We start from the raw sequence: 22,746 nt of genomic DNA on the forward strand, positions 1-22,746 counted from the left end.
TAATTGATTATGCATAAATATTATTATAAATTATATTTTGTCAAAACATTTTATTAATTTCACCATTGCCGTTAAATAAAACATTAAATTATTGAGAATACGCATCATTTTCAAGGAGCTTAACTTTTCCGTAGCGTCAGCAAGAGTTTCACTTTTCATTTTTAAAAGACAAAACATTACAATATTAGATTGTTTTTTCATATCATCGATATCTGAATAATGAATATGCAGACCTATCTATTTGTTCTTTTTCTAATTTTTGTTTGTTTAATAATTAATTTTTGTCGTTACAGGCTCACGTTTTTGTTCATTATTTTCTCGGATTTTATAAATGGGTACTGTTCTTTTTTCGTAACGCGTGACCTTAATTTGATACATGAAGCCTCTATCTACCTATCTTAAAACTTACAAAAGAACTTTAAAATTTGTTTCCATAGCGATTATAGAAATTATTCCAAATATTATTTGTATAATAGAGAAAATCCTGATATACCTAATACGATATAAATGCATTATAATATATGATAAATTGTATGAGTAAAGACATTGAAAATATAGAATAGATGGTAATAAAAATACAAATAATCATAATATCATGAAAAATAACATCGATTCATTGAATATCAAATTATCAAATTACAATACTAAAAATTGATATCTAACTATAACCATATTTTATATTGTAATAAACTACACTATACGTATGTAAGTATACAAAATGTAACTGCTATAACTCTAAGGAAGTATAGTAAATATGAAAGAGAAAATATGCTTTGTTTTTCATTTTGTAAGGACTACAGTCTACAGATTTTTATATATTGTTGCAACAGCCAATCCGGTTAAAAGGACAGAAAGTGGCTATCTAATAAAGAACCACTTTTCGAAAAATAAATATACGGTTGATTACACGTTGCAGCATTTATAACAATTATTTAGATTTTTTATACTAATCAATGAGTAAGAAAAACTGGAATTTCAAGAGATTAAACATGTTGCTTATACATACCTACGTGTTATGGAAAGAAGAGAACATAAAATTATGTAGGTAATACACCAATAGATCACAAATTACAATGTTATTTTCGTTGAAAATTTTTCAGCTATATATTTCTTATTTCAGTTGAGCTGCACATAGATAAGTGTTTCTAATACATAATGGTAATGATAAAAAAAAAATACAGACGTATAAAATAGAAAGTATAAAAAAAAAAAAACAAGAAAATCTGGTCCCAATGTAAGACTTAAACTAAGATTCGTTTCCTTTTCCAAAACCCTTATATTATGCTCGTACTATAGATAAGTATAGCTGGTACCAAATTTCCATTTTATTTTTTAGGAGCGGTTTCTGGTTTATGCGATGACGACAGGAGCAGCGCAGCGCAGGTCTTGTGCATATTGGGGCTCCCGTCTATAAGCGATTAATCTTCTTGGGAATACCATTATTTAGTTGGTTGCATTACTTATATAGGTGCGAGCGTTGTTAATATTCCTAATCGGCCGTAATCAATAACGAAAAAAAAAGTTGTTTTTAATGACTTCTGATGGTGTCTGTTCAGTGGATAATATCTAAAAACAAAAACCATCACTTTATAAATAAATTGGTGACTAGCCTAATATAAGGTACCTACAATGTAGGAAATACCTAATAAGAAAACATTATTTTGAAAATGTCAGTGTGCGATTACATATTTACCACCTACTTACCTGTAGGTACCTACGCATTACCTATGTAGATACCTACATACCAATGACCTATCTAAATAAAATATAAGTTGCTTGACCCCCGCGGATGTTTAACTACTAAATAATTAACTATTATTTTAATAAGTATATTAGATTAGGTAATTTATTTTTTATTTTAAATTACAATTTTAGCATACCTACTTTAAATTACTCATGTGCATAGGTATAAAATCTATGTAGATATTCACATTTCACATTCTGACATATAGGTATATTCATTCATGACTATATGTAGTTATTTAAAATATATAGACAAAAAACAACATATTATGTTCTATTATAATATATAAATATATACATTTAGGTATGTATGTATTATTATAAAGTAATAATAGTACTATTACAACTAATCCAGCCCCTAAATTATTCAAATTTTCGTACTACACACTTAGTCCCGAATCGACCAAATCTAAATAATAAATCAATACTCTAAAAACTAGCGCTAATGCTTGCGAATTTCTTTAACTAAAAACACATAAAATAAATTAAATAGCAAAATTAATAAATATATTATTTTATAACTGTGAACAGAATTCAATTGTTATTAGAGTAAATTAATATATTAATTTACACTAATATATTATTATTTATTCAATTTATTGAGATATTGTATTGTATATTATATTATTTATATTATAGGTAGGTAACCTTTTAGTTATATTTTATATATAAATAAAGCAATTACTGTAATAGTGCTGTAATATTTTACCAAAATAAATATTGTTTAAAGCATACTTTTAAATTTCGTACTACGCATGATTTTAAGTGTTCAACTAATTTAGACCATCTCTATATTTCTTTTTATAATAAAAATTAAAAATTAGGTACATCCTCTTACTCAACATTATGTTCATATCATAAGAGAATTTTCACCTATTTATTTTAATTAATATTAAGTTGCATATTACATAAGATTACATAAATATATTACTATTATTGATTATAAATAACAAAATTAAATTACCTAATTAATATCTCTTATTTATGAAATATTTCCAACTTTTAAATGTTTTAATTTGTTCTTCAAAAATATTAATTAAAACCTAAAATGATAATATCTGTAAAGAATTAAACTGTTACCACTTTTTCAACGTATATAGCAAATGTACTAAGTAGTGTCAATAGCGTATTTACTAGAGGGAAGAAGCATTAGAAAGATAAATCATCCCCTAGACCCCCATTTCTTCTTTTTAACTTATAGTCATTTAAATGATTAGAGTTGTTTCTTTCATTTATGACTTTATCCATGTGTAATAGAATGCTAAGACATTTGACACCAACAATTATAGTCATATCTGAATATCCCCCCTCAAAAAAATCTTTTGGGTAAAAACGCCACTGGGTAGTGCACACAATTAATACTTCTCAAATGATTAGTTTATTGATATTCATGATACATTGAATATTGATACATATAGGGTAAACTGTACGTCTGTGATTACCTATACACATTATCATGATCACATATTTATATTTTTTTTCATCGTATAATTGGAAAGCATTTAATTAAAAAAACACTAAATAACTTTACTACATTTTACAAGAGACCAAAACATACTTTTCATTATAAGTAGATAGATGTGTATGTGAATATGGCGAATATGCTATTTCTTACGGACGCAAAAAACAGCTTTTATGATAGGTAGGTACATCTCTTTATTATTTAGTTCATGTAAAATCAATATTACAGTCGTATGCAATTATAAAAATATTATTACAGGTATTTTAAATAAATACACAGAAAATAGTTTACTATAAAATCTACTTCACTTAGGTATTCAACATTTTAATGTCATGTATTCGTATTATAAGCCAATATTAAATTTATGGCTGATATTAATATTTACTTTTAGTGATATTACAATTGGAATTTTCATTTATTACCTATCTGGATACCTTAACAAAAATTAAAATCAAAATTGAAGCTACCCAATTTTTTTTATCATTGACTAATATTTTATAAATTATTATCAGATCAATAATTTTAAACTTTAATTTAGTATTAACTATCAATTTAAATCCTAATTTCTAAGCAAATACCAACTATTGATCTACTTACGACATATTTTTTTTTATATTAGATATACTGGTATAATGAGAGTTACCTGTAAGTTATGATTAAAGCCATGGCTGTAACAATTATAAGAGCAGAAATCTATGCATGTAAAATAAGATTTAACTATGAAATTTTATATTTTACTTAAATATTTCATTAAAATCACTTAAAAAAGAGTCATATTAAATAGTGTCAAATCTAAAGTAACAATAATCGTGTGTTTTGCTTAACAGTATAACTCAATAAAAAAAGCGTAAAGGTTTAGAATACTATTCTTAATAATTAATACTTATTCATTATTAAACATAATTAGGTAATAGGTATGTATGTAATAATCACATATATTATGAACATTTTGTAATAAGATTTTGGTTTGACAAACTGACAACATGTCTAAGAAAGTTCTAGAAAATACATAAAGTGTTACATATTAATAGATTATTAACTGTTTGCTAAGTTTGTTAATTTTATAAATAATATATTTATTAGCTTAGATTTGTATTGATATGGAGATTAAGGTAGATTATTTAACTTATAAATTGATAAGAAATTGAAAATTCCTATTGCTCAATTAAGCATTTACATACATAAATTACTACTACTCATGATCAACTATAATCATAATACACATAACTCATTTATACATATAAATAAAAAAATCCAATTCTTAATACAAAAGTTTATAAATAAATATAATAAACACTTTTATTATATTCTTTTATTGTTCTTATAATAGATGATCAGTATCAAAGTATATAAGTATTTATTTGATCAATCAAAAGAGCTAATACAAATATAAAATAGGTATCCACACTTTATAAATCAATATTTATATTTTTATTCAATAATTACTATTTTGTATCACTTATTATTCTTTCTCATCTAATTAATAATAATTGTTATGTATTTAATAGAATTTTACAATTTAATTTTTAAATTTCATCATACAGACTTGGAAGTTTACATTGTTGTTCATTGTTTATAATGTAGGTTTTAGATATACATGCAGTTAATTAAACATTATGATATTAAATTCAATAACTATTCCATAATTCTTACGCCAATATTAATTAATATCAAGCAAAGTTATTTTTAATAAGAGCTTTATACCTTTTACGTTTAGCTATCTAAACAATAAAATTCCACATTGAAAATATAATTTCATAAATTGCACATTCTGCTTATAATTCTATGTTAAGCCTTTTAGAAGTAACATTGACAATAAATTATAATTTAAAGAACACCATAAATACTTTCATCTTAATAATCAAAAATTAAATTAACAAATAAACATTAAATAATATTAGCAATAATAATAAATAGTTTAATAGTTATACATAAGGTACAAGATTATTGTCTAGTTGATAATTTTCAACAATAACTAAAACATACTTGGAACATTTTTTAGAATTTAAATTTTCTATGATATAATTTTCTCGCACCCATTTGAATAATTAACATTAATATATTTGTACGTTACAACTTAAAATTAATTTACTATTAGTAAACTAAATGAAATAAGATAAGTATATAAAATACATTTATAGGCAGTTGTTTCTCAAAACAGAGTATCTATTTTTATAATATTATAAACTCAATAATGAGTATACTAAATTTACTAATTGGATCTTAAAATATTTAAGTTGTTTGACAATAAAAACTAAACATTTTTCTTATAGAATATAAAAACTGTTGTTTAAAAGTATAATATTTCTACTTAAAAAATTAAACAAACACCCAATTAAATTATTCTAAAATAATGTCTTACAAGTTGGTATATTGTAAAAATTTATTTAGCTTGTATAATATCAAATATTTTTGAGTTAAAACTGTTTATACTTAAACAAAATAATTTAAAAATCAACGAAAATCAATCAATTATATAGTTCATCACTATGACAGTAAAACATCTTACAATTTATTATCAAAAAAATAATTTCAAAAACTTTTATTTGAAGAATTAACACAATCATACGCAAATAATATGAGTTTTTCTATGATTCGATAAATGAATACTAAAAAAAAAAAAATGTTTTGAAATTATCAACAATATATTATAAAATTATCTTAAAATTAAAAATCTAAGTGTTATTACACAGTTCATATGATATAGTTATATATTATAAAAAAATTAATTCTATATATAAAAAATTATTGTCATTGGATATATTTTAAGTCTTCTAAGTAATAATAATACTCTTTAAAATCAAATCTATGATGAATATTCATTAAGATGAATAAAAAAAATTGGTGTATTAACAAGAAAATAAAACGTTTATCATTCATTCAAATTCTAAACTTGTAAACATCATTAAAATAATATATTGTCCAACTAATTCCACCCTACACACCATATCAATGTCTCTAAATTAATTAAAAAGGTAGATAACATACGACAATAGTAACAAGATTTGTAAAACAACATATTCTGATTCATTAAAATGAATGTCAAATAAAATTTTTAAGAAAAAAAATAACTTAACACAAACAAAACAAAAAAAAATAAATAGCAAAATTATCACAGGCTATTGAAAAAATAAACACTTCACCATTAAAGAAATAATATAAATTAATAATTATAGTAGCAATGATAATAATACTAATAATAATAGTTACTAAAAATAATATTAGAATTTTTGGAAAACAAAAGATGTAATATAGGATTGAGCAACGCAATGAAATACACAGCAGGTTTAGAATTATAACTAATAGTTGAAATCTAAACTTCTTATTATAATATAATACTTTCTTAAGTCTAATGTTAGTGATGTCCATGGTTATAAAGATATGTTGTTAATTACTCGAAATGTTAATATTCTAAAACGAGTAAATTGATTGTTATTTGTCATAGCGAGTAGATGTTTTAATTATTATCCGTTTTGATAGCATTAAATTTTTCTTTTACCACAGCTAAGGAAAATAATAAAAATTATTCAAATACCAAATAAAAAGAATATATTTTTTTTTTTAATAACCATTTATTATGTAATATTATTTTAATTACCATCATAATACTTTTTCAGACTCTCTAATTGTTGATTTCGCAACCATATATGAGGTCGCTTGGATACAATATTTTCAATTGCTTGTTCGGGAGTCCAATTATGTTTCTAAAGAAATAAATAATAAAAATAATTACAATAACAAAATAAAAATCTTATAAATCATAAGAAGTAATAAAAGTAATGAGATAATTCTAAAAAGTATTTTATATACATACAGACATCAAATAACAGCCCACAAGAGTCGCACTACGAGTACGACCTGCTTTGCAATGTACATAGACAGTATTACCATCTCTTGAAACTGCTTCCATCACTGAAACACCTTGAATTAATTTTTCATGTGACGGAGTTTCAAAAATGTCTTTAGTACTTAGCTGACAATGTTCTACTCCCATTTTTTTCCATTCCTGAAACCAAAATAGAACTATTTAATATTGATTTCTAAAATCTAGAGAAAACTTCAAAAATTTTTAATTTTTACATATTTGAGTTGTAACATTCCTTATACATAAATATATGTATTACACAATAAACACACAAAATATACACACTAAATGCTCTTTTGGACATGTCCAAATTATTACTTAATATACTAAAATGAAATACACCAGGCAGTTCAACACTAACCATCAACACGAGCAAACTCAAAAATACAATTATTAACAGCTGTCTTCCAAAACAGTAAAGTACTATTTTATATACAATAATTATTATAGATTTATAAGCCAAACGTGTCTTATTATTGATAAAAAATACCTCACATATATTGCTCTAACCCCCAGTTACGGAAAACTTATCCATAAGGAATAAAAAACCTTATCTGGATAACTAATATTGTAACATTCATAAAAAGGTTTCACTAACCACATTACAAAGTGTAACTTATAAATGTATAAAATATTACTTTAAATTAAATTTAATTTAATTTAAAACAAAGAATATATTTATCTATATTAATTTAACAAGAAACAAAAGTTTACTATAATTATTAACATGACATTTAAAATTTTAATAGTACATTTTTACCAAAACAAATCACCGCACAGAAGTTAATGAAATTCAATTTAATTTCTATAAAAGAATAATTTTAATTCATTCAATGTAAAAAATAATCATTTTATCTACTAAATGTAACAAAAATCAATAACTTATCAATTACTAAATTAATACTTTATTTAAATGATGAAATTTATATTTTATACAAAAACTAATAAGGTAAGAATTTAAGAAATGTTTAAATTTGAAGACTAATGCATGCATGACATTTTTTTTAAGATTTGATTTATTAGTGATAAATTTACTAAAATTTAAGCACATAATCAACAAACTTTTTAAGTAACACTAAAATTTAATATTAATAATAATATTATATTTTTTAAAAGATTATTAATGCATGTTTATTCTTTAAGTAATTAAATTTTAATGCTTAGAAATCTAAAATCAATACCCTAATGTTTAAAATAATACTTAACTAATGATATGTTTTTTTACAAATAAAAATCGCAAAAACTCAGAAATATTATATCATATAAATATACAAGGATCTATCACATTAAATAATATTTAAATAAACTAATATCACATAATCAATATTTTGTACAAAACAAGTTTTCAAAAATAATTTGTTTGAATTAGTAATAATATTAATATATGTAATTAATTTATGAGCAAAGTTATAGAAATTAGTAATTACATAATAAATTACAGAAATTATAAAATACTAGCTAAAAATAAAAACATTATGTAGATTTTGTTATTAATAAATTAAATCTATTTAAAAACTATCACAAAATATTAAGTAATAAATTATCAAATTTAAAATAACAATTAATTTAAATTATTTACATTCATGTAGGAGATATTATATGAATTATATGTATACAATGTTATTTAATTATATTAATACATACATTTATACATTATACATATTATGTCAATATTTTCTTAAAACTACATTTTTCATAAAGAAAGGTTGTGAAGTGAGGACTAAAATTATTATACAGACAATTTGTTATAGATGTTACCCATGTAATAGTTTGTATCCGTGTAAGATTTAAATAAAAATGTACATATACCATGCCATTCATAATTCCTACATTTTTAAAAATTACTAGTCGATTTTTTAATATTTTAGTGATACAATACTATGATCCATATACTTAATCATCATAATTTATGTTATATTATAAATCTACACTTATATTTTATTGGTATGTCTGCTAACTTAACAGATGAAAACCTCCATAAAAATTAATCTAGACAAACTTGAAAAACAGTTGTATACGACAGCAACTAATAATTATGACCAATCAAAGAAAGCCTAACTCTCATCATGGTAAAGACTATTCTGACAAACCAGTTAGCATAAGTGAAAGTGTGCAAAATTAACTTAAATATAATATAGATATTATTTATCATTTATAATATAACAATATTAATAAATCCAATAAAATTCTAAAACATAAACATTTGTACAAACCACTAAAATTAGGTTCTGGCAATTTTTATTTAGCTATAAATATAAGGTTTATACAAAAATTCTATTGGATTTACATTTTAAAGATAAATCTATGTTTATAAAAAAAATGTTTAGGTTAACTGGGAATATAATTAATATTATATAACATTATGATACTAAGAAAAAACATTTAAAAAAAAATATTATAATAATTTAAAATATTTAATATTTTAGAAAAAATATTTTTCCTCTATAATCTAGTTCAAATTGCTAAACAAAAAATTCACATACACATTCAAAATTGAAATTGGGAAGTTCTGTACATAATATTTTGTTTATTGATTTAAAAATATAATAAATATATAATCTATAGCTTTAAAAAGACATCTCACCAGCATAATATGATGCACTTCTTTTAAAAGAGCATAAATAGCAAATTTATTTATAACAGTTCTTGTTAAGCTTAATTAGTTTAAGCATTACAATGAATTTACAAAAATTTTAAATTTAAAAGTTACAACATTTTCTATTAGTTTGAGAGGATATTTTTGTTTAATGATATTTTAATTTTAAAGTATGTTATAAAAGTGTTAAACATTAAAATTTAAAAATGCACATTACTTGTTTAAATATAAAAGTATAAAAAATCCGTTTAACAAGCCATATGTTACTTATAAGTGTAATACTTGGTAAATTCAGTATTATATTAAAATTAGTAAAACTAATGAGAATTGTTAAACATAAATTTGCTAAGTACTTTTAACTATAATTATACAGATATACATTACTAAGAAATTATTTTAACAATCAAGACTCATTAAAAAAAAAAATTAACATAATATATAAAAATATTAATTGTACACTATTTGAAATTGTAACAACAATTTTGAAAAACATTATTATTTTACTTATATTTTCAATTTCATATTCTCCAAAAAAATATATATTTTGTTTTTAAATACAATAAAAAATAGAATTTCAAACAAGTAATTGATAAATATCACTGACAAGAATTTAATGTTTTTATAAGCAAAGTGAAGTAGCATATGATTACTTTAAAGAATGTAGATTCACTACTCTGCTCATCTTATAAATTTTAAATTATAATCATAAATAAAAATCTTATATTTCATGATTAACTTTGAAAAATTCATACAAAAATATTCTGTTTGTAAATACTAAAATAAAAATATAAATTATCATTAAAATTAGTAAAAATCTTAAAAATAATAACAGTAAAAATTGTAAAAATTTAATTTATCCACAATCTAGTGTATCATTAATCAAAATGTTGTTCTGTAAAAACCTCAATTAAACCTACTTAAAAAAAATATACATATACTTTCAAAAACATTAATACATTTTAAGATAATGATTATTTACTCATAGAATAATCACCATACAAAAATTTAAACTTAAATACAAGTATATAAAATTATAAATACATTTTACATAAAAAAAAAAATTCAAAATACATTACAACCATACATATTCTACCATAAGATTTTCCACCTGAGTTACAACTTATTTACTGTTTGTAAATAAGCATAATACTTATTATTATAAGGTATTATATTCTATTTTTTAAATTACATACTTTTAATAAATTATACAGTAAAACTGATATAATCATGTACAAGTAACAAGTAACAACTCATTAGTTAGTCATAAAATAATTTGAATATTACAATTGATAATTAGTTTATACAAAAAGTAAAAACAAATATTTTTTAGAATAATTTTTTGAGTAAATATATATTTTTGAAATATTAAATTTTGGCCAAATATTAAATCATACTTGATAGTGTATAATTAAACTTACATCTGGTTGAGGTGTAAAATGTTCTAATTCATATGATTCATTCATTGATATTACACATCTGACATTTTCTTCATCAATTAACTATAAAAAATATTATTTTTAATAATAAATAATAAATATATTTAAAATAGTATTAATAATATATATTTATCTAAGGAAAAGCTATGAGTTTACATGTATACATAATTAATAAACATATTAATGACTAACTTGATGTGAAATCAAAAAATAAGCATTATTCACGTGGATAAAATTAATAAATAAAAAAAAAAATTATAATTTGAAATCATTTATTCAATATTATTTATCTTACCAATAATATCCGATACATATATTTTTATAATAGCTATGAAGAGTTATAAATTAAATACATACTTTTTGACTTATATTCCTAAAAGGAAGTGCACCCAAAATAACATTTTCATCAATTCGATCATACCAGTTGCGCTGTGTTACTTTTTCCATGAACACATTGTATAAAAGTGTCGGATAAAATGTGACACGGGCAAACATTGTTCAATTAGGAAATATAAAATCTGAAATATAAAACAAACAAAAATAATTTATTAATTAAATAAAATTATATTATTTATAAATAACCAAAAATCAAATAAAAACTAAATTGATCTTTTTAAAGTTGAAACTTAATAATATTTTAGTTTTAATACAGTTTAATGTACATTTCTGAAATAACAGAAATTTAGAAATAAATTATTGAAATTAATAGTAAACGACCTTTTAAATTAATAATAACTTAAAAACTTTGTTATTATATGTTTTATAATGTTCATATTATTTTTATTTAATTTTTTAAAAATTATACTTTGATAAACTACATATTTAAAGCAGTCAAAAATCTATCTAAAGAAGTTTTTTATATGTTCATGACACATATTATATGCATAATAATGATTCTATTATTTCATAACAAATAATAAATTTATTTTATTTTTAAAGTTTAATGTGGTAATAATTAATTATAAGACATTTTAATATTTAAAATTGTTTATTATAAAAGTTAATTTTTTTATTTAAATTTTAAGAACAACTAGGCAATATATACAATCATGAAAATTGCATTATTGTTATAGTTTAAAACATTAGAATAAAATATAGTAATCTATTACATTTTGAACCTTTTAAATATTTGTGAAATAAACCATACATGTTTTGTAATGTAAATACAAATTGTCTATTAGTTGACAATAATCTTCAAAATAGTATAATTATTAATTAGTGACCTGAAAAATAATAAAAAAATCTAAATGGACAATTTATTACTAATCTTCAAATGAACAAAATTTAATAAAACCTTTAGGGTTTTACTAATAAATACAAAATAATAACAATATATTAGTAACAGGTTAATAGACTAGATTAAGATAATTCATTTAGATGTCTAGTGTTATGTACAATCCGTGAAAAATCAAAATGTCTTAAATTATTAATAATATAAAGGAAATAATATTATTAGTTACTTTAAAATTTTTATAAACTCTAAACACTGATGATTTCATGTATTTGTTCAATACATTTATAATACAACGTTAAAAAATGTATTTAAATAAATATTGTATATAAAATATAGATAGAAAAGATTAATAAACCAGTATAAATAAACCAATCTATCTTCAAGAAAAATGCAAGTACAATAGAGGTAGACTATGTCTAATAGATTGTAACTTTTTCATTGATACTGAAAAGCGATAGTTGCACTATTATTAATACCAAGGATAATTCTGACGAAGAAATCAAAACTACAAAACTAATTTAAATTATGGCATCAAGTTTAAGGACCTTAGGTGTTTGACATGTGCTGTTTGAGAAGAAAATAGTTTTAAAATGTCAATTTTTTTTTTATAGTCCATAAAATGGATTGAAAAACATTATTATCAATAATAATTAAAAAAATAGAACCATAAACAATAACTAATTCAGATGAATAGAAAGCATGCAGCACTATAAAAATTGTAAATATAAGTAACATAATGTTAAATAAATTATTATGAATAAACAAATGTTTTAATTCACAGAAAAACTGCCAAGAAAAAATCCAAATGTTATTTTAAAATAATACAACTATTGTAATATTGTGATAGGTATATAAGTAGACAAATATTTTAAATTTGATGTATAATGTAAATACAAAATGTAGGTATTGGATGATTATTTACATAATATGAGTTAGGAAAAAGAACATTTTTTTTTAGAATAATATTAGAATAATACTTGTACAGTATAAAAAACTGAATTTAAAAAGAATATATTTTTGTGATTTCCAATGGAATGCTTTCCATTATATCATGAATTCATAAATTGTTACTATTTATTCAGATTTACAAGATTTGTATTTGAGTTAGTAACATTATTAGTCTTAAATGTATTATAATTGTTATTAATTGATTATGGTATAAATTTTAGATTGTGACATAATTTATTATAATTAAGAGGATGCCATACCCACTTGTGTTATCTCTGTCTTACATACATATAAATAGCAAATTTTCGTTCAACAAAATCCATTTTATATTGTTAGCTTTAATATTAGAGTAAATTTACTTACTAGGTATCAAACTTAATGGTAAGAATTTTATCTAGGCCATCTCATAGGCTTTTATTGACATTTTAATTTTAAACTAAATTATAGCTATGTAAAATATTAAAACTCGAAAATGCTCATATCTCACTTTAAAATAATATTAATAAAAGCCTATGTAATGGCTTAGATAAAATTCTTAATCTTGATAGTAGATAAATTTACTCTAATATTAAAGCTAACAACTTAAAGTTGATTCTGGTGAACAAAAATTTGCTATGTTGTATGTATATAAGACAGAGATAATACATGCAAATATCTCTTAAAAAAATTTAAATATTATTTCATGTTTTTTATAGACATTTTAACATTTTTAACATCTTCAATAATGGTAACAACTACGATATGTCATAAAATCTGCTGAATTTTCTTATGACAATGGGTAATCATATGGTCATTCAGTATAAACGTATACATAAATAAACAGTTACTTTAAGTTTTCATTATTTTTATATTTATAAATATGATTTTTATATAATCATCATCAGCCATTTGCAGTATTATCCATACCATATGGCAGATGACCTGTTAATGTTATGTCTGTCTTACTATCAATAGTGGAGTAACAGCATAGGCAAGAAACCAAAATAAATACATAACCACTATAACAGGATATTATGACAAAATGTACCTAAATGATAGTTTTAGAAATAGTATTAATATTAGCATTTAATGTATCAGAAAACATTCACTAAAATTCATTTAAAAATAGCTATTTAAATATTATGAAAATAATCGGCAAGTATAATACTTAATGTGTATTCCACTAACCTACATTCATTCTTTCAAAACTCATAAAAATAAGTATGTATAATATATATGTCTTTTATTATTGAATAATTTTACGTTTTATTAATAAGATTGTCTATTGTTCTACTTTAGGAAACCAATTTAACAATTTTAAGTATTATGAATTTACTCTATTTAGACATTACTTTACTTAAATAATGATTTCTAAAGTTTATCTGTAAAATTCTATAGTATACTTTATTTATTTCTTAAAAAGTAATTTAGGGACTTATTGAACACATCAAAATTAAATAATGATTTATAATTTTTTTTTGGCAATTAAAATTCTTAATATTTGGAGATCAGTAAATTTTTTAAGCAACTTAAAGATTCGGTGTACAAAAAATGATAGAGAATTGCTGATGTATTAGAGTGGACATCTATAACTTTAATATTAATATATAATACCACTAATAATAAATAATACTTAGAATTTATTCTTATATACCTACATCTTTTTAATAAAAAAATATAATAATTTAATAAGTTAGAACACTAAATCACAAAAGATAAAAGATAATATAATTTTTGGCTTAATAATTTAACTTTAATTTAATTTTAAATGGAAACATATGTTTGGATCTATTTAATAATGAAACATTTTTACAGGGAAATAATAAATACAAATTAAATACCTATAATATACTTCAATAAATGTGTTGTCATACATGAATTTCGACTGAAAATATTATGTCAAACAGGTATTTATTTGTGAATAAAAAGATAACCACTACAGAATTGCTTCATACCTACTTATAATTACCTATAATATGCTTACCTAACATATAATATATACAAATAAAGTTAGTATTTAATAAAAGTATTACTTACATAAAATTAAATTTACTTGATATTTAATAAATAATTATTGTTTTGAACGGTAGATAATTATGTTCGAAAGTAGACCAAACAGGAATGAATTCGGGACAATTTGGTCGACTATCTAAAAAGTATGTCTACGATATTATTCAAAACGTACACTTTCGAATAGGACCATTAGGATTTATTCTCTCCAAGAGAATGATGTTATCAAAAAAAAAAAAAAAAAAACAAAGCGAAAATATTATCGTGTTGGATATAATTAATGTTACACAGATGTTTTGTTTATCACGATAACACACCAGCACACCAACACGACAACAAAATATTTCGGAGGCTGCAGCTGTTGCAGAGAAAGCGTCTCCTCTTATCATTAAATATCAATAGTTTGTTGGACGATTGCACATGATTGGTCGTAATCATAAACATAATATATATATAATCGTAACAATAATGCAATGATAAGACGGAGGTAATTCTGTGGCGGCAATATTATTCAAATATTCGATTTAAAAAGTATGCACACCTTCATGGGTTTTCCCGCGTCATAGAAACAAAAATCACGGCCAATCTGCTTTCAGTAGAATACATTTCGTGTTGTCAACTTTAATAATAGGGCGAATTGATCTATTGTCAGACTTAAGTATGAGAAAATTATCTGTCGTCGGTGTTATACAATATTTTGATTTTCAAGCGAACAATGAGTACGTATTATACTAAAACGTAAGAATGTTTAAAACTTGCTTAAAATTAAAACATCATAAAAAAATTGATAAGAGATAATAAATAATATTCTCATCTATTTAAACTAATTGTTAATAGGTTAATTCGCTCTAATATTTAAGTTAACGACACAATATCGATTTTGCTGAAAGCAAATTTGTTGTGTTATACGTTTTAAGTCAAAGAAAATACATCCTCATGAACATTATAAACCACCATTTGGCGATGTCGTGGGTAAGTAGATAGAATAAAATAATTTAAAAATTCCAAGAACTCGCTCTGCGAGGAGACTGAAACTACTGCAGAACGTAGGTGTCGAGTGTAGGTACCTAGTCGTTTAATATAGGTCACTGAAATGGATATGTTAAATTTGAATTCAACGATAAACCTTACTTGCGTACGAAAAAAATGTCTTAACAAAGACGATCTATGTCAGCCGATATTAATTTAAATAAATATATATTTTTATTATGTATTAGTACTGATATCAGTGAAATATATTCTAAAATTTTAATTTATAATATTATTGAGCTATTTTTACCGAAAACAACATGTATTATATTAATTATATATATATATAAAACTTGCTATTAATATTGTAATTAAAAATTCATAATTTTTTTTTTTTTTGTAATTAAGACTTGACAATTTAATACATTTTTCTTAAGCATAATTCATATTAAAACAAAAATATATGAATTCAAATTTGGACGAAATTAGATATTTAAACGAAAACGCAGAACAATTTTAGTTATATTGTTATTTATGGGGAATTGAAACTTTTAAATAAATATTGTTGCATTTTTTAACCTCAATACCTTTTTGAAAAAATTTAGATAAATATTTTGCTATCTCATATTCATACAACTATCCATTTATTTACACTCTTAAGGGTAAGTTGGAGAAGTCGGTATTGACACAAAAGTTAATAACAATAATACATGATAAAAATTAATAAAACAATAAATACAATGTTTTCCGCAAAAATTAATTTATCCTACCGTATACACTAATAGTTAAATAAATATCTATATAAGTACTCATATATAAGCAATATAAATTTATAAAATATAATCTTACAAAATATTTTTGCTCAGATTATACTATGTGCATCTAATATAATATGAAACAGAATTAACTATTTAGTATTTATACTCACATTGTATTAAATACTTTTACAGAGTTTTATTTATTAGTTATTATTTATTAATAATAGTTTTTTACTATAATGATAAATAAATAAATAATAATAATAATAATAATCAACTTATAAACAATTAAACATATAATTTACATGGTACAATAAACGACACTCTTCCTCAAAACACAGTTAAAGTGTGAATATATAATAATTAATAATTATAAAAATAGGTACGTCATATATTTTTTTTACTTATTGTACGGCTGTACGCTGTATACTGTTTATACGGGCTAATGATTATATTTTGTTGGCGGCAATAATAACTGGTAATATTTATTTTAGAATATTGAAGATTTAAAATATAAAACAAAATTAATTGTTTTAAAAACGAAACCGAGTATAAACACTTGAACCTTGAACTACGCTGATATTGTTGCTTTCATCATAGTTCATAGTCTATATTTGTTCTGCTTCTGTTTTACATATCATTCAAAATTACCAGTACAAAAGATGCTATAATAACGCCAAAAGTATTAAAAACCCAAACAAATACAAAATAAAGCTTAAGTTTTCAATTTTCGAATGTGTGAAATGGGTTTTGTACTTGAAAAACAATGCACCTTATATACGAATTTAGGCCCTACTTATAACTCATAAATTACTCATAAGTTTTAATTGTCATGTATGGAAATCCCCGAAAAATATTCTGCTTCAGTAAATGAAATTGAAAATGTATATTGTCATTTAAAAAAATAAAAACTTAAGAAAATTTAAAGAAAAAATATTAAAAACTATATTTATTTTTAAAAAAATATTGCTTTATTTCAAATTGAAAATTACCAAAGAAAAATATTTTCAAAAATTTAATAGATTTTGAAATAATAATAAATTAGTCATTAGATATAGGATAATGGAAAACATTTCAATAAACAAATAATATTAAATTCTTGTACTTGAGTCTATAAATCACCTGATATATTAACTTATGGAGATTGAAAAAATAAATTAAAACACCCATCAAAACTCAAGAAATTTATGTTAGTAAGTATACAACATTTTTAAAAACGGTCAGTAGTTTGACATTATTTGCTCGTTCAAAGTTCAAACATACAAACTCTTCAGCTTTTTTATATCAGAATATACCAATCGTAGATGAACAAATAACATTTAAAGTACTACAACTTACTGTAATTGTCCATATTATTAATGATACTAATAATAGCTAAATATTGCGTGAATTTCGGACGGTTAATGGTATATTTTGAAGTGCTTGGTCCACCCTAGCTTCGATAATAGCTATATCAGATCAATAGGTATTATATATGATGTATATTATAATACATAGATATCTGTATTATTAGAGCCTATCACCGCCCTACATTCGGTAAGTCATTACTATACAATTACCCTATACGTATGACTGTTCAGAGGGGAGAGAAAGAGGCAACAAAACTATTTTACCTCAGACCGCGATTTTGGAATATTTTTAAGGGCCCTCAAAAAGGATTACTTAATATTCACGTTTAATATTATTAGATTATGTGCTCGGGGGTTTAAAATAAAATTTTCGTATCACTTCGTATAATTGATGATGAGCGAAACCTGTCATTGAGTAGGTCAGTAGTAAATGTATTATTTTTTAATTAATATATACGAAGAATGATATTAAGTGATGAGTGATGACAGTTTGTCAGAATTGGTTACTGAGGAGATAATACTATATTATTTTACAATTTATTATAGTGACAATTTTTTCAATATTCCATAATTTTTGTTTAAATTATAAAAAAAGTCTGTTCTTTTATAAATTTATAAAGATTCAAGTATATTATTTCTGAAATCCTTTTTCTTTGCAAAATATCAATAATAAAATATCTCTGTAGACTATTCTGTTGTAATTATTATATACTTGTATAGGTAACTAAACGACATTTTCAGTTATTCTAAATGATAAAATAATTATAATTAAATATTATAAACTATTATTGTCGTGGTATCGGAGTGGTGAGTGCGAAGAAATAAGAATAATATATAAATCAAAATATATATAAATATATAAATTTACCTAATCTATTTATTGAATCCTATTAACACAATTTCCTGTTGACCATAAATATTAATAATTATTTGGAAATTGTTTTTTTTTTTAGTAGGTATATTTGATAATATTATAGCTAAGAGTTATTTAAAATTTACCTAACCCATAAATGTACCAGTTCGTAAGCTTTTATGAGATTGGTTGCAATTAAGGTTTGGAAAAATACATTTGCAAGAATTTTGCTGGCGTCAATAAATATATTTTTTTTATCATATCGATATTGTATTATGAACGGTCAAAAGGCCTGCACATAAATATTTTTCTCCTATCCCCGAAAAACTTTAGAACGACCCTGTCTATACGAACAAACCCGTTCATGAGGATAATGTTAGTGTCACACGACTGTCTGTATGCGATTTGTGCGTCTCGTCCTGCAAACACGCGCGTAATTTCGAATTTTGGACCGAACGCGAGGTATTTGTTAGTACGAGTATATATTGTACAAAAAACGATACATTCGTACTTTATTATCGCGTGTATCACACATAAATTTTGCTTTTGCGGTCGACGTAGTCGCGTATTATGACGGTATATATTACGGTAGGGCGACACGTTAAAAGACAAAAAATGCGTATTGTCAATTATTCATCCTTCCGGTTTTGTCCTTCGTCCGGTTTGGCACTGACGGGCGCCGGGATTGTGGGCACCACCGGGTCGGGCAGCACCGTCGTTTGCGCCGGCATCACGCCTTCGTCGAACGCGTCCGGGTCGGCGGTGACGGCGGCGCTCAGCACCGACGTGGCGGCCATCACCGTTTCTCGAGTGCGGTTCATCTGATCGATCCACTCGTCGATGGCCTGCTCGTTTTCCGCCAGGTACGGCCGGATGATCATCTGGTAAACCGTATCCGAGCCGCCCGCGCGCAACCACACGATGGCGCCGATCTTGACCAAGTCGTAGAACGGCACCCACGGCCGGGCCAGGCCCTCCACCGCCCGGAACACGCCGTACACGATCCAGTGGACGAGCAACCGCCGCCACACGTCCTGGTCCAGCCCGTTGCCGCCCGTCTCGTTCGCCTCCAGTCCCTTGTACGTCTGGTATACCGGTTCCAACATCATCAGCGCGATTTCCGTGACGGATGCCAGTAAACCGAACATGGCGGCGATTGGTTAGCGAGAGTGTACTTGCCTTTAGATTTGGAAAAAAATGGATGTTGCGTTTAAAACGTGTGACGAGTTTGGGCGTAAAAGAGCGCCTGTTGTGTGTGTGATGTGTATGCGTGTGTTGTGTCTGGTCAGCATACGTTTTTGTCGCCTTATGCTTATTATTATTGTGTATCGTATTTTTTGTATATACTGTTATTGTTATCAAACGCGCCACAGAAACGCCGGTTCGTTTAATTATTCGTCGTGTAGGAACATAATAATATGACGTGCATATATATACAGAGTGTATCAGAATGATTTGACCAAAAATAATTCGTAATACGCGGTAAACTTATAGTATAGCGCAAAGGCATAATATATCGGGCTTCGGATTAAACGGGGGGTGCAGCTGTGAGCTGGGGATGTATAATGCGCCGGCCACCGATACACTGGAGTATCGACGTTTCAGAGACCTAATAGGTATTAATGTCCTAGATATTTTCAATTGCGTAAAGAAATAAATTACCTACCAACAATATTGTTGAACAATGGCCAAGAAAAAAATAGTTTTAAGAAATTACCGGCTCCCGTTTTTTTTGTAGGCTGTTATGGTGGTCTTTCAGTTTTACTCTTACTTTAGACTTGATTTAAAGGAACACAATATGAGACATGTATAGTACCAAATTTAAATGTTTTATTTTTGAAATCCATTTTCACTTTTATCAAAAAAAAAGAAAAACATTAAATTTAATTAATGCACTATAATATAAATATTTATAAACAGCATTTTTTTATATAGACCTCCAAGTAGATCTAGAAATACAATATTTGGTTATAGAGCATTTCTAAACGCTGAGTCGGCTTCTTTTGTCCTTTCCCGAAGTCGTATTATTATCTTCATAATTCACCTAACAACCAAAACATTTTCTGTTTGTTAAAAATCAAAAACAAAAATTTTGTTTATAAATATTTAAAAAATATAAATACATTAATAATGTACATGGAGATCTATCTGGAAAAATGTCTACTTTGTGTCTCTGTTTATACGTTAATTCATGTTATTATGTCTGGATACTAGACACACTCAGTGTATATGATATAATATAATATGTGACCTATATAATGACTACATAATAAAAATGCACACTACACATATTATTGTTTTGTGTGTTTTGTCACTGTCAGATTTACGCGTGGGCGTAGACAGTAACACAATTATTAGATATACTGTTTATTAATATTGTGATAGCACTAGCTTATATAATATTACCATGTAAAAACGTATATGTCAGATTAAAGTGTTTGAAAATACTATTACTATACCATATACTTATATACGTATAAGTGTTTAATTTGTTTATTTAATTATTGTGATGAAGCACGTTTTTAGTGCGAAGAGTTCAAAATTTGATTATTCCAAGCACCCTATTATTACGTCCACGTGACTTAAATCGAATAAAATAATTGGCCTGTCATTAGATATTAGATTAATTAAACCAAGTTAGTATGTACATAGTAGATATGTCAACGAAAGTAGAACAGGAATTGAAATAAAATGTCGTATTATATGCGCCATAAATGGACTTAGCGTGCTAGTTATTTAACAGTAAAACGTCTATTATATTTATGATTAATACTATTTTGTGAACGTCCTACTTGTGATATTGATTGGCCTGCTTCCAAGAAGGGTTGAATAAAATATTTGAAACAAAAAATTTAAATAATAATTTATTTTTACAAATACATGCATTTTAAATTCTAGATAAAGTAATTTATCTAATTAGAGGGTGACTTCTGAAGCAAATTGGATCTCGTTTGAAATTTTGAAATTTGGAAGTCAAAAGTAAAAATCTCTAGTACTTTTCTACTTTTCTTAATAATCTGGAAAAACAAAAAAAAAAAAACGACGGTATTTTACCCAAAACCCTGTTTTTAATAGAAATGATTTCTTTATTTTGTTATTTTAAAAACGAATAACCTTAGAAACCTGAAATATTCGCCTAGTTTTTATATTATTATTTTCAATACATAGCATAACTTAAAGTATTTTCACTAAATTTAAGCTTTTTTTAAAAAAAATGTATTTATTATTTTTTTTTCCGTTAAAAATGATTACTTAGTCAAAAAGCTTGAAAATAATACAAGGTTCCTCTTCAGAATTTTTTATTAATAAAAATAAAAAAAGTTGAGGGTAAATTCACAAAAAAGGTTTATAAATATTTAAAGTTAAAATTCTAACAAGTTTCGTCAAAATCATAAAATTTAGCTAATTATCTTACACTAAAAATGTTAAGCTAAGGTTTGAAAATTTAAAAAATACATAAACATCTGAAGTTAAAACTTGGAAAAATTAAATATTTAAATAATGAATACGTTATTTACTATTTTATAATAATATAAAAACATTA

At 24.1% G+C, this 22,746-nt stretch overlaps 2 protein-coding genes across 3 annotated transcripts; both read right to left on the reverse strand.

Annotated features, from left to right (window-relative positions):
• Positions 1-1,073: 1,073 nt before the first annotated feature.
• On the reverse strand, positions 1,074-15,612 carry LOC112595154 (phosphatidylglycerophosphatase and protein-tyrosine phosphatase 1). Of its 2 annotated transcripts, none has more exons than XM_025340251.1 (6): positions 15,301-15,610; positions 11,460-11,620; positions 11,085-11,165; positions 7,020-7,211; positions 6,804-6,909; positions 1,074-1,566 (listed from the first exon to the last, which is right to left on the reverse strand). In XM_025340251.1, exons 2-6 carry the CDS (start codon positions 11,595-11,597, stop codon positions 1,553-1,555), a joined length of 531 nt encoding a protein of 176 aa, XP_025196036.1. In that variant the 5' UTR covers positions 11,598-11,620; positions 15,301-15,610; the 3' UTR covers positions 1,074-1,552. The 2 variants fall into 2 exon arrangements, with proteins under 2 accessions (XP_025196036.1, XP_025196035.1); XM_025340250.1 differs by lacking the exon at positions 1,074-1,566 and adding an exon at positions 6,446-6,709 and having other exon boundaries at positions 15,301-15,612.
• Positions 15,613-19,831: 4,219 nt separating this feature from the next.
• Positions 19,832-20,350, reverse strand: LOC112595146 (receptor expression-enhancing protein 5-like). The gene has a single exon (XM_025340243.1). The coding sequence runs from the start codon at positions 20,348-20,350 to the stop codon at positions 19,832-19,834; it is 519 nt and encodes a 172-aa protein (XP_025196028.1).
• Between the last annotated feature and the right edge of the window lie 2,396 nt (positions 20,351-22,746).

Source organism: Melanaphis sacchari, unplaced genomic scaffold, assembly GCF_002803265.2.
Source record: "Melanaphis sacchari strain LSU unplaced genomic scaffold, SCAv2.0 Contig25_pilon_pilon, whole genome shotgun sequence".
NCBI classification, from domain to species: Eukaryota; Metazoa; Arthropoda; class Insecta; order Hemiptera; family Aphididae; genus Melanaphis; species Melanaphis sacchari.

Coding starts and splice junctions, on each gene's coding strand:
- LOC112595146 (XM_025340243.1), bottom strand. CDS start 20,350: ATGTTCGGTTTACTGGCATCCGTCACGGAAATCGCGCTGATGATGTTG.
- LOC112595154 (XM_025340250.1), bottom strand. CDS start 11,597: ATGTTTGCCCGTGTCACATTTTATCCGACACTTTTATACAATGTGTTC. Junction 6,910..7,019: donor TGGGCTGTTATTTGATGTCT/GTATGTATATAA, acceptor TTATTTCTTTAG/AAACATAATTGGACTCCCGA. Junction 6,710..6,803: donor TCTGAAAAAGTATTATGATG/GTAATTAAAATA, acceptor TATTTTCCTTAG/CTGTGGTAAAAGAAAAATTT.